Genomic DNA, 12,916 nt, shown 5'->3' on the forward strand with positions numbered 1-12,916 from the left:
CCAAAACATAGTGGAGTGCAGTTTTAAAGTAGCATAATTTGGAAATATTTAAGTAAAATACATCAAATTGTATTAAAGTACAGTAAGTGTACTCTAATTTCACAGTTTTTATCAAGTATCTGCGACACAAAAACCTCCTCCTATCGGGCTCTTCGAAGCGTGCAGTTCTGCAATGCGACACTTTTACCGGTAGATGGCGGTAATGGCGCGGCTTTTTAAAAAACTAAACTTCATGTTAAAAAAAAGGTGAAGAAAAAGAAAAGGAGGAAGCTAGCAGCCGCGGGCGGCAGCATCAGATACGGCTAATCACCAGCAATGACCGGACATGAACTTTCGTGTGTACTTCACAACTTTACTCAGAGGTTTCTTTTAAGAAAAACGCACAAAAAAGGAGCGAAGTTTAACAGCAGCAGCTTCCTTTCGGCTTAGCTCAGTTACGGGAGACAAGGAAATGAACCGCTGACTGACTTTCACCGGTAAGTCGTGCCGTTGTTAACGTTCTGCTTTCTCTTCACGGCGGGGCTTTCGGTCCTGTGTTAGAGGAAAGCTGGATTTTGCCGTTGTGTCGATGTAAATGGACAAAGCCAGGCAAGCTTTTACCGTCTTGTAACTTAACTGTATCTGTCAGGGGTGCTGTGCAGCGAGCAGGCCGACGCACTGATTTATTTATGTGTGTTTTGTGCGGTTTATTCCTCCCAGAGGAGCTTCTTCTTACTACGAAACCTCCATCTGGCTCATTCATTGTGTTTGATAGTGATTTGAGGCGCAGGTTGGGGCTGGAAACAGGCTGCTGGACGCCTGTAACGTGGTCCTCGTGTAGTGTGTTAACCACCAAGAGAGCAGTGAACATTTTATCAGTTTGATGTACGAAAGACCTGAACTATCAAAACTGATTTGGCCACTTGATGAACGTGATTTCCAGAGATTTCTGTGTGTGTGTGTGTGTGTGTGTGTGTGTGTGTGTGTGTGTGTGTGTGTGTGTGTGAGGGAAAAATGCTGAACATAATATCCCAAATCCCAAGCTGACATCTTCAGATTGCTTGTTTTGTTTGACCAAAAGTTCAGAAACCTCAGATATTCTTATAAATTACCGCTAAAAGCAAGAAATCCTCACAACTGAAAAACATTAGAAAAGAAATGTTTGACTTTTTTGCCTTAAAAATAACTTTTGCCACACTGATCTGACAAAAAGACACAGTGGGGAACTATAGTATAGTAAGTAATATTTTAAGACAAAAGAAAACATGAGAAACAGAAATGCAGCGTCACGAAAAACATGATTTAATACGATATAAATGCATCATAAAGTCATTTAGGTGAGACACAGTTCCATGTGAGCCCTGCTGACGTGGATTAAAAGAGGAATACTAAATATTATGTCTGCATTTCTACCATGTGAATGAGTTTAAAAATCAAAACAGATAAGTGAAAAGCCTAAACAACAGGAAATGGAAGAAAAGGTGGTCACTGGTCAGTGTGAATATGTGTATTTTCAGACTACACATCACATGCTGTGACTTGTTCATGCCTAATTTCCTAAATCAAACAAAACAAGCAGGTTGTTGAGGACGAATGCACCTGTTGTAAGTCACTCTGGACAAAGGTATCAGCTAAATGAATGTGATGTAATATGATCACACAGAGCCTTTGGGCCCTGCTGATGTTTTGGAGATTATGTTTCCTGCTATGATCTCTACTTTTCTCCTCATTCCTAATTTGTACTTAGCATGTTATGACGTTAAACACTTTAACTGTGGATTTTTCACCTTTGTGCCATATTTTAATATAAACCCCATCCGCCGTGTATGATAACCAGTCCAGTTTATCTTGTTTATCCTCTGTCGTGTCGACGCTGCATCTCCGTCTCGTCTGCTCCTGCAGCCCCGATTCTCATTAAAGTTTCATTTTATTGTATCCCTGAAAACTGTATAAAAGCTATTCATCAGTAGCTTCGAAGCAGGGGAATAAAGTCATTTATCTTTCCACGCTCCATAAATCATATTGTAAACCGTATACAGAGGTTTCATCTCCTAAAAATATTACAAATAAAGGGCTGTTTTACACCAGCAAGCCGATTATGGCCTCTGTTTTCAGTAATGACGGCGGTTTGTATTCGCATATGAAGCTAATTTCTCGAGTGCTCGGTGCATAATGGATTTAGAGGCTTGTAGTGCAGATTTCACTGTTCTGCTGGTAGTTGTATCCTGATAACATCACCAGCATGTCATCTGACTCTCAGCGGTGATACAGTTTCAGTTTCACCCTGACAACTTTAACTTGAAGAGAAGGTTTTATCAAACATAATAATTAACAGTTTTGTTAATGATTTAATCTTGAACTCTCTTCAGATAACGAGCTGTTTGCCTGATCAGCATCATCCTTACCCTGAGAGAAAAGCAGTGATGCTCGGTTGTTTTTCAAAATAAAGGTCCAGTCGCAAACACGTCATAATGTCGTACTTCCCTTTTCTTTCCCAGAAATGACCCTCGGTTATTCAATCAATCCACAAAATATGAGTGTGTAATTGACGGGCAAACGTTTCTAAAGTGTGTCGTGATGTTTCTCATTTTCCGCGCTATCAGAAAAATGACGATAGGAACTAATGACCAGCTCCTCCCTCGCTGGTCATAAACAACACGGGCTTCCTGTGGCAGACGGTCTCAAAGGTTAAAGGCCTATTATTGGAGCCGTGTTGTTGATCTCTGGACCCACAGTGATGACAGAGGTGACTCATCCATGGACGAGGGCCTGCAGGTGACAGCTGGATGTTTTTAATCAGCTGCTTAATTTATTCATACAGAGCTTGTTTTTTTGGGGGATGGGAACAATATGACAGGGAGACAGGAGACAGTTTGACACAAAGATTTTGTCTGTGTTCTCGATCTGTCTCCTTTTTGTCGTCTTCTGTTTGGCCGCAGTGAAGGGGACATTAAGTCGTTTATGGCTTTGATCGACCCCCATTTGCGTTCAATAAATGAAAACATCTCAGCGGAGCTTCGGGTGCAGCTCGTTGCCCTGAAATGACAGAAATATGAAACTCTAACTCAACTTTCAGCAGTGTTTAATACCTGCTTTTTCAGTTCTGTGGCTGCAAGAAAAAGAGTCATGAAGTCAGCTGACCGACTCTAATGTCAGTTACATGGCAATATCTATCTAAAGTTTGCTAACATTAGCTAACATTAGCCACCATAAGGCCCCTGAGTGGAGAGATTTGAGAAACGCTGCTTACAAACATACTTTTTAAAGAGGAAGACTGTGTAAAAGTCTCGTTTTAAAGGGGAACTGCAGCAATTGAGTTGAGCCACTTGCAGGAGACAGATTTTTAAAGATGGCCAAACTTGAAGCAACAGAGGCCAAGTATTCTGATTTTCAGCCATTAGTTTGGGTCAAGCTTAAGCTTTTAGACTTTTCCATAATGCATCTTCGTACAGATCGGCTGGTAGAGGGCTTGATTTTGTGGGAAAATGATGCTTCAGAGCACAGTACACCAGGAGGAAATGTAGTAGAGTGCACAGTTGAACCAACAGTGCTGTTGAGTCATGTGTGAATGAAGTCCGCGAGTGTTTTCTTCTCGACAGCCAATCGTGAGCTACATTCACTGCTGAAAGTTATTTTAATCTCTGAACTCATTTAGTATGATTAGATGCGTCTGGTGTTTTGCACGCAGTCATGCAGCGTTCTGCTTGACGTGTTTAGTGTCGGCTCATCCCGCCGGTCGAGTAGAGGTCGCGTCCTTGGTGTAGTAAAGACAGAATAAACTCGACTCACAGCAGTTATTTATGAGTTTATCTCTGTTAGTGTTCTTCGACCCCGAGCCAGCAAGAAAGGCTTCCACTTGGTTTAGTGCAGGCTGTCATCGCTTCAGAGGTTAGTTATGATGAATTATCTTTGGGTAGCGTAGCCCATGGCACCCCACACCCCTGACTTGGCTCTATCCCTCGGTTGTCCTATTTCAACCCCCTGCTGAAGAGGACGCTGTTATTTCTGGGTATCAAGGTTAGGCTGGGTCAGGTGTGAGATTTGGTTGAGGTATGTCCTGGCAGAAAGACCAGGACACAGTAAGACCGTGTCTGCCTTGTCGCAGCCAGAGGATGAACGGTGCCAGTGAAATAATGTGCACTGTAAGTGAGTGGAAGTGGCTTTAAATAGGTCCTGCAGGCCTTCAAAGATGGCCGCGCGCAGTTGGCTTGTGGTATGTTGCCATATGATCTACCCTCCCACTTCTGGAGGCTTTTCCCCTCATGTCAGCTATTTGTTGTGGGTGGTGGTGGTGGTGGTGTTTGAAGCGGGGGTGCACTGATGAGAGATACGTGAACTGGTTTTGGCTGCGTCCCCTGTTTGTGGACATACCACAGTGGCAAGTTTCTTCTTCCAGCCCGGCTTCATTTCACACCTCGCTCCTGGGCTTTGGCTCAGTTACGAGGGAATGACATAACAGCTTTGTTTTTTTTTATTCTGTGGTATCAGATCAGATTGCAGCAGTGACCACGCACACACACGCACACACATTATGTTGAAGCGCGAGGGTTGCAAATGTTTGTTGAAATTATCAGCTGGTGAGGGTTCGATTTTTGGTTGTTGGATTAACAGATCCGTGTCCTCCTGAGTGCTCGTCAGTTGACAGTTTTTGTAGATATTAGTTCATGCTTCTTATTTAGAGGTGTTTCTATTATTTTGTCCACCCTATTTACAGCCATGAGGATAGGCTAAATAACAGAAATGCTTAATGCAGTGCAGTTCAGCAGCACCAAAAACTACAGAATCTAAAATGACCATAAAGTTGAATTATTATTAATAGTCACTGTTTTGATAATTGATTAATTGCCTCTGTCATTTTTCAAGCAAACATGTCAAACATCTGCTGGTTTCAGCTTCTTAATGTCAGGATTTGCTGCTTTTCTCTGTCGTTTATGATGATAAATGAAGATTTTTTACATTTTGGGACTGTTGGTTTGATAAAAGAAGCGAACTGAAGATGTCGCTCTGGGAAATTATGAGCATTTTTCACAATTTTGTTTTACATTTTATAGACTTAATGATTAATAATCAATAAAACAATCCACAGTTTAATCGCTAATGAAAATAATTATTGCTGCAGGTCTGTTAAACTGCATGACTTTTAGCTAGGCGTTCCTAATAAACTGGAAACTGTATATAGTCGAGGGTCTTGTTCCGTAGTTTGAATTTTTCTGGCTTTTTCAGTATATTTTGATGTTATTGTGCATCAAGTTCCTTGTGAAGTACTTTTCTTGACTTATAGTATAACATGTAGCAGCAGTATTTTCAGAGTAATACAGCAGTAGAAACACGTCACACCAAACACAGTTCTTCCTGTGGGTGGGAGCTGGAGAGCCGCGTTAAGAGGACATGCTGAAACTCCATTGTTGTGATTAGAGACCATTGACATGGTGAAGTATGTGACAGCACACAGCAGCTCTCTTTGTTCCACTTCCCGAAATGCGTCTGTGTGAAACGCTCTGGGAAGTGGAAATTCAGAAACGATTGCAGAAACGTCTTCGCCGTTGCATCAGTATGTTGTGAAGCCGGCTGATCGGCGACAAGCACGAGCTGTCTCGAAAGAACAGCCAATGAAAGCAGAAAAGATATTTTCACAAGGATCCAGAGACGCCTTTATGATGCATTTAGATAATAAATTTAAATGGGACATATATGATGCGTTCATGCACGTGATACTGTACGTACGTGCTTCAAATCAGCAAAGCAGTACAAGTACTGAACAGGATGCGACCATTAAAAAAGCTGTTTGCGCTCTGAACCATTTTATACTGACTTTCTAAACTTTCTGCGTTGTTTTTTTTATCTATAAAAGTTCATTATTTGTCAAAAGAATGGAGGAAAAAAAAAGAAAACATGCGATTTTGGTCACAGAATCAGCTTTGAAAAACCGATCTGAACAGAAGCAAAGGGACAGAGCAGGAATGGCTGCAGGATGGAGTTTGACACGGGGTTGAAACCCTGGACTACCTGTGCAGGGACAGGGACTTTGTGGGTTGATGATGACGTCATGTAGTTCAGGTTAGACAGCTGAGCCCTTCAGGACAGCGAGAGGGTCACATGACTTCAGGGCTGCGTCCATTAAAAACGTTTAACGAGTGGCTCCGTCTGAAAAGCGAAATGCAAACCGGAGTAACGCGATCCACCTCGATGCACATACAGGACGCGGCGGGGAGACGGCCTGGCTCCTCGTGAGGCCGTGTCCTCGTGGCGACGACAAACAACAGCACGGGCACTTTGGAAAATGAAATGTGCTGAGTCAGCAGCTGGCTCGCATGGAGCAGATGATGCTGTTGAAGGTGGAGCGCGGGTCGTCTCACCTGCGAGGAGCTGACTGAAGCCGACTAAAAGAGCTGAAGTTCACGGCCGCTCCTACCTGCAGAGTCGACAGTGGAAGTTATTTATCGACAACCTAAAAATGTCCTCAGCCTCAGATCTCTTACGTCATTTAAATTAGATCGTTGATGACTGTAGAAGAAAGACAGAGGTGATTATTGTACACGTAGCTGAAGCAGCCTGTATGACTTGCAGTGTTGTTTTAGCCTTATCATTATTTGTATTTGATTGAATATAACAGGATGTTGCAACACTTTTTTTGCATTTATCAGAGGCCCAAATAACGAGAACAAAGCTGGCGTTGATTAAATTCTCTTGTCAGTGTGGCACTAAATTCTCTTTATTATCTACACTGATAATAAAGCAGCACCTGCTGCTGCAGAAGTTCTTTCGTTTATCTTTCGTGATCCTCTATTGATGCAAATACCAAACATGACCGTAAACACCCTCTCACCGTGATAAACTATCGTCCGTAAATATTTCAGCAGTCAACATGCCAGAAATTCCTTCCAGCTCACATCTTTTTTTCTTGGCTCTTGGGTGCTGCGATAGCCCTGTTTCCTCAGGAATCAATAAAGTTTTTCTTCTATTGTGTTGCAGCTGATTTTACTTCCCTGGCGTTCATTTCACAAATGGTGGATGTAGCAACAGCGCAGCACCCAGCACTGTGGTTACTCAGACGCAGTGTGTGTGTGCTCATGCTGCACAGCTGGAGCTACTGTTTGTCTCTGCAGCCACCAAATGTTGTTTATCTTTGCACTGGTTACTTAACCAGTTTCTCCATATGTGTCTTTTTTGTCCTTTTTTTTCCCAGGGCCTGGAAAACGGTGCACAGATGACCGTGGAGTTTCCTGTGTGAAGAAGCGTCTCCAGACTGGGACATGTTATCTCTCAGAGCCAGGCCTCCTCTGTCCTGACACAGGGGAGTTTTACAACCAGGATCTTGACTATCTACCTCGACTCACGTGGAGTCCACCCCCTCACTTCTACCTCTTGAGACATTCACCACTATTTTCTACCTCAACACATACCGCACAGACACGGACGCACGTATCAGTTATCAGCCGGCTCAGAAACACCAGCAGACCCTTGACTTTATCTCCAGGCCTGTAGCACATTTCACCAGGGTTCTTCCTGCTTTGCCGCTCGAGGAGCCGCCCCGAACAGCCATGTTAGGCAGGGATTTGTGATGTCCGAGCCCTGCGACGGACCAGGACCAGGACCAGGACCTGGAGCAGGGGACGGACAGGGGCGGGGTCAAAGAGACGTTCCTCGGTTTGTGCTTGGCTGTGACGATGACGAGCAGGGCATGTGCCAAATGGACGCAGGCATGAGGAATGAGATGTATCGAGAAGAAGAAATGGAGGATGATGACGATGAGTCGGTGAGTGACGGGTGTAAATTCAGGTGTTCGCACAGCAAAGTCTTCAGGTGCATAGGGTGTGCTTTGTTGCTGTATATGTAAAAGTTTTTTATGAGTAGTGTCAGTTGTAAAATACGACTGAACTAACTGTAACTGTGTACTGATAATGGACAAAGAGGTTTTAGTTTTGGAGCAGGAAGCCGAGGCTTTGGCCATTTTGGGCAGTAGGAAATCCACAGGCTTGGACATTTTAAGGAGGAAAGTTTTATTTGGATTTGGACAGTGGAAAAAATGGAGACAGAAATATACAAAGGCTCGCGTGAGAACAATGCAGTAGAGCAGCTTTAAGGCATCTGGTCTGTTGTTTAGTCCTGAGGCTATAAAAGGACTTTATGGTCTTGCTGTTAGCAGCTCGCTTACTTGCAATCATTTCCTGTTTCTGTATGTCAGCGTATGTCTCTGTGTGACACATTTCTGCCATCAAGTTGATGTTACATTGACTGAGCAGGTGGCGGTTCAGTTCACACTTTAGCTGTCAGTGGCACACCAGCAAAGACTTTCCTGCTCGCCGGTGTAAGAATAAAGGTACACAGAAACAAGTTAGTGTAATGTTATTTCAAGAATCAAATACAGTTTCCATGATTATGATAAGGTTGTAGCCCACTGATAACGCAGCTTTTTCCTGTTTGTGGAAAGTAACAGTGGTTGTCAGGTTTCAGCATTAGCAGCCCTGTTAGCCTGTAAAGCTCATTTCACATGCAAATTGATGATGCCATATTCTTGGATCTTTACTGCTAGTAGAGCAAACACAAATAAGCATCTGTCCTCTGAGAACCATGATTGTAAGTACCAACATTCATGCCAATCTTCAGCGTACATACTGGTGGCACTGGATGCAAGTTAAGGGGACCACCAAAGTCAGTAGGAAGCATCCTCCTCGAGGGACCATCCAAAAATTGTTCGGAGATTTCAGTCTGGACCAATGTTGTCACAATACCAGAGTTTTAAACTTCAGTACTAGTATAGAAAAGCGATGAAGCAGAGGTATTGATACTCTTGATAACCTCAGTCTGGACTGAAGTGATACACGAACTGATAGACTGATAGATGAACTTTGCCACCATTAGAGCGAAACCCCTTACGGCGCTAAAAACAGGACTGGAGAAAGGCTGTGGGTAAAATCAGAAGTGTTTGTGTGTCTGTCTTTGGCTCAGCTCATAAACTTTATCAGTTCTTTGTAGTCGGCTCAAAGCATGTTATTATGCTGACAGCGTGGGACAGTATCTAACATGTACAGTATGTAACATGTGCTTATGTTAGCATGTTAAGATGCCGACAGATAGCATTCTTACTACATGGATGATACCAACCATTGGCTGTTAACCAGGCTGCTGATGATTCCAGTTTAGGGTCCACAGTTTGAATTGCAGGTCACATGACGCCTCAGGATCCAGAAGGATTTCCTTGTTATGCAAACCTTTTGGTCCAATATATTATTAAAATCCACCTAGAGTCACATCAGGCTGTCTACGCCTGCCTGCTGCTGTCTTCATGCTGCTGCATTGCCACATTTTTGTCTCACTTGTCATCTCCCTCCACCCTTCCCTTCTCCGCCCCGGTCTTCCCCGTCCTCTCCACCAGCCACCAGAGCGACAGATTGTGGTTGGCATATGTGCCATGATGAAGAAGTCTAAATCCAAGCCCATGACTCAGATCCTGGAGCGCCTTTGTAAGTTTGACTACATCAACGTGGTCATCTTTCCGGAGGAAGTCATCCTGGAGGAGCCTGTGGAGAAGTGGCCCCTCTGTGACTGCCTCATCTCCTTCCACTCCAAAGGTAAAGCTTAAAGCAAGTTAAAAACATCCTGTAAACCAGCGGTTTACTCAAACATGTTTAGAAGAAGCCGTGTTTTACTTGCAGTTCTCAGCTGCTTTACCCTGTTCACATGAATCCTTGCTGTCCTGAAACTGCATCACGTTTTCCCGTAAATAACAAAATGTTTTGAACAGTAATAAATAACCGGACTCTGATCAGTAAATGAAATGTTTTGTGCTCTCTTGAGGAATACCAGTACCTTAAAAGCCTGACAGTAATTTCGAGAGTGTGCCAGGTTTGTGTCCAGACAGCCCGACACAAACCTGGCACACTCTGTAAATGATGGTGAGGCTGTCTCAACGGGAGACGGAGAGCTGTGGGACTGGAGACATCTATTTAAGGCTTGTGATTAATATTATTTCTCAGCAAAAGCAGAGCTAGATGAATGAGATCAGTACACCTCTCCGCCTGTGTGTCCCCTATCTTAATATATGTATATATATGTGTGTGTATATATCATTTTTTCCACCCGACACTGGCCTGCCTCTCTCTCTTTCTGTGTGTTTGAGTCAGAGTTTATCACACGGGACTGTTTTTCCAATCTATTTTTAAAAGAATGAAGTTCTCGGATTGTTGGTCCAGCCATGGGAACGTGGTATAAATCCTGTGTTGTCATTATAATTATTATTTTGGAAAGTTAAAAAAACCCTAATATTTCCCTGAGGTATTTCCTCGTCTCATCTGTCGGCCTCTGATGCAAACCCGCATGACAAATATTTAGACAGTGGTCCTGACAATGTGTATTTATGCATGATAGCCACCTCTGCTAGTCACTAGCCGACTGGATTTAAGAAACCTGCCCCACACAGTGCTTTTGTTTTTCTGTCTGTCAGCAGGATTACAGAAAAGCTACCAGCCATATTTTGACATAATTCAGACATACTGTACGTAGAGGTTGTGCTTGCAGATTTGCATATCATAGACGAGTGGACTGCTGGCCTTGGCAGAGGTCTGTGCTCTCCGTGTGCCCTTCTAGTTAATTGCTGTATTTATTATTTACCACCATTGACTGCTGCATGCAGGCCAAATGGCTCCTCTGGGACATTCAAGCGCTACTCTCGTCTATTGATGAAGGTCGAACAAACCAGAATGTTGTGAGTTAGTAAATATTCCAGCGCTAGGTGAGACGGTGCTGGAGGCGGTGTCACACACCTGTCACACGTTCAGGCGTGAAGAGACTTTGTTGAAGTTTCTAGAGGTGGATCCTGTCAGTCGCTGCTCATGACTACCCTCTTCTTCTTCTTCTTCTTCTTCTTCTTCTTCTTCTTCTTCTGTCTTCTTCTTCTTTCTTCTTCTTCTTCTTCTTCCTCCTGTGTGCCAGAGTTTTGTTTTTGTTTTGTTTTTAGGATGGAGCTTCCTGACAGTGACTGAGACTCAAATCAGTTAACCTGACCGATAAGACGCCATGCAAATGACCATGCAGCTGTCTGCTGTGGCTCACACTAACATCTAGGGCTGCAGCTGACAGTTACTTTCGTCATTGATTAATCTGTCCATTTTTATGATTAATCGATTAGTTGTTCAATCCATGAGATGTTTTGTGGAAAATTCTCATCACAAACCCAAAGAGCCTTGATTTACTTTCAGAAATGATGAAGAAAAACAGCAAATCCTTATATTTAAGAAGCTGGATCCAGTAAATGTTTGACATATTGAAAAATGAAACAACCAATTCTCAAAGTAGTTGGCGATTCATTTTCTTTTGATCCGCTGATCAATTAATCGACTAATCGTTGCAGCGTATCTGATTTCAAACCTGTCCAAGACCCACAATGACTAAAAAAAATGTGATGTGACACAGTTCAGAATCCATCAGCTGGCTGGATCAGTACATTTGTAACTGATAAAAAGCAGCATTTATCAAATGTCCTCTCCTCTGTGTGTCATTTTCAGGTTTCCCTCTGGACAAAGCTGTGGAGTACGCCAAGCTCAGGAATCCACTGCTCATCAATGACCTCAACATGCAGTATTTCATACAGGACAGGTACAGTTACGCTGCCCCATGCGATCGTGACTACACATGCAGCATGAGGAGGTTGACAGCAGCAGCCAGAGTCATCGCTCGGCTTCTGTTTGGCAGCTTAAACCTTCACGACTTGTGTTGTAGAAAGCAAAGCAATCACTGCTCTCAGCACTTGGACTCGTCATGCTTGTCATCGTATCAGTCCTTTGTTTGTCGTGTCTTCTCTGAACGGCACCAGCGTCTGCTCAGTGTTCCTGCATCAGTACATGTTGTTCACCGCTTCCTCTCGCCTTTTGAATTTCACAGTTTTGGCCAATGAGAATTTGTACTTTCCTCTTGCAGCTCACACGGCTTCATTCACATTCACTGTCTCAACACCAAACGGCCGAGCTCTTTGAACTTGTTTTTCCTTTTTAATCAGAGGAGTGATCACACGGTGGGAACGAAAAGGACATAATTGCTATTGTCACTTAACTTATGTACCTTATTGCTGTTTACTGCCCTTGTAACACACACATACACAGACTTGCTGTGGTTTTCCTTTTTTGGAGATTGTTTATAATGGTATTTGTTTTCCCATCAGGAGGGAAGTGTACCGGATCCTACGTGAAGAGGGCATTGACCTGCCTCGTTACGCTGTGTTAAACCGAGACCCTGACAATCCTGAAGGTGAGCATGAGGCCTTGACTTTAGCGTCACTTTTGCTTTTTCACTTTGGTGTTTTAGTCTGTTTTTCAGTTTTCACAGTAAAGTGAATTCAAAGCTAAAGTCTCTCCCCGTGCAGAGTGTAACCTTGTGGAAGGGGAGGACCACGTTGAGGTGAACGGGGAGGTGTTCCCTAAACCCTTCGTGGAGAAACCCGTGTGTGCCGAGGACCACAATGTCTACATCTATTACCCCACATCTGCTGGAGGGGGCAGCCAGAGACTCTTCAGAAAGGTAGCTGTCCCGTAAGAGACACGTATTTGACTGGTTGAGACACTGACGGGTTGTGTGGCTGCTGCAGGGTTAAACCTGTGGGCACAGTGTGACATCAGTGACACTAAGTCCTGTTGGGAAGGTTGGGTGCTGAGATAAATACTGTAAGGATTTCATTTCCAGGGTCCACTTGCCTTTGAATTGTCCCTCTTTGTGTCTTGGCTGCAGATAGGGAGTCGTAGCAGTGTGTACTCCCCAGAGAGCAGCGTACGAAAGACTGGATCCTACATATACGAGGAGTTCATGCCCACAGATGGTACTGATGTGAAGGTACCGTGCAAGTTCACTTGATCAGGGGTGGCGATGTTTCATGGCCTGAACAGTTTTTAACTCATGCAGTTTTCCCTTTAGTGAAATATAGAACTCATCATCATCCATCGGCTGT

The 12,916-nt window shown here is 43.6% G+C and overlaps 1 protein-coding gene across 5 annotated transcripts in view; it reads left to right on the forward strand.

Moving 5' to 3' along the window:
- Nucleotides 1–325: 325 nt before the first annotated feature.
- The window catches only part of ppip5k1b (diphosphoinositol pentakisphosphate kinase 1b), a 45,473-nt gene continuing 32,882 nt past the window's right edge, over nucleotides 326–12,916 (forward strand). For all 5 annotated transcript variants that reach the window (XR_013077272.1, XM_076733056.1, XM_076733058.1 and 2 more), the window contains exons 1-7: nucleotides 326–476; nucleotides 7,166–7,735; nucleotides 9,356–9,551; nucleotides 11,484–11,574; nucleotides 12,137–12,222; nucleotides 12,338–12,492; nucleotides 12,700–12,801. Coding sequence is in view for 4 of the 5 variants with exons in the window: in XM_076733056.1 (XP_076589171.1) it covers nucleotides 7,541–7,735; nucleotides 9,356–9,551; nucleotides 11,484–11,574; nucleotides 12,137–12,222; nucleotides 12,338–12,492; nucleotides 12,700–12,801 (825 nt within the window). In the remaining variant the exon portion in view is untranslated. The remainder of the gene's footprint in view (nucleotides 477–7,165; nucleotides 7,736–9,355; nucleotides 9,552–11,483; nucleotides 11,575–12,136; nucleotides 12,223–12,337; nucleotides 12,493–12,699; nucleotides 12,802–12,916) is intronic.

This window comes from Chaetodon auriga, chromosome 6, assembly GCF_051107435.1.
Source record: "Chaetodon auriga isolate fChaAug3 chromosome 6, fChaAug3.hap1, whole genome shotgun sequence".
NCBI lineage: Eukaryota > Metazoa > Chordata > Actinopteri > Chaetodontiformes > Chaetodontidae > Chaetodon > Chaetodon auriga.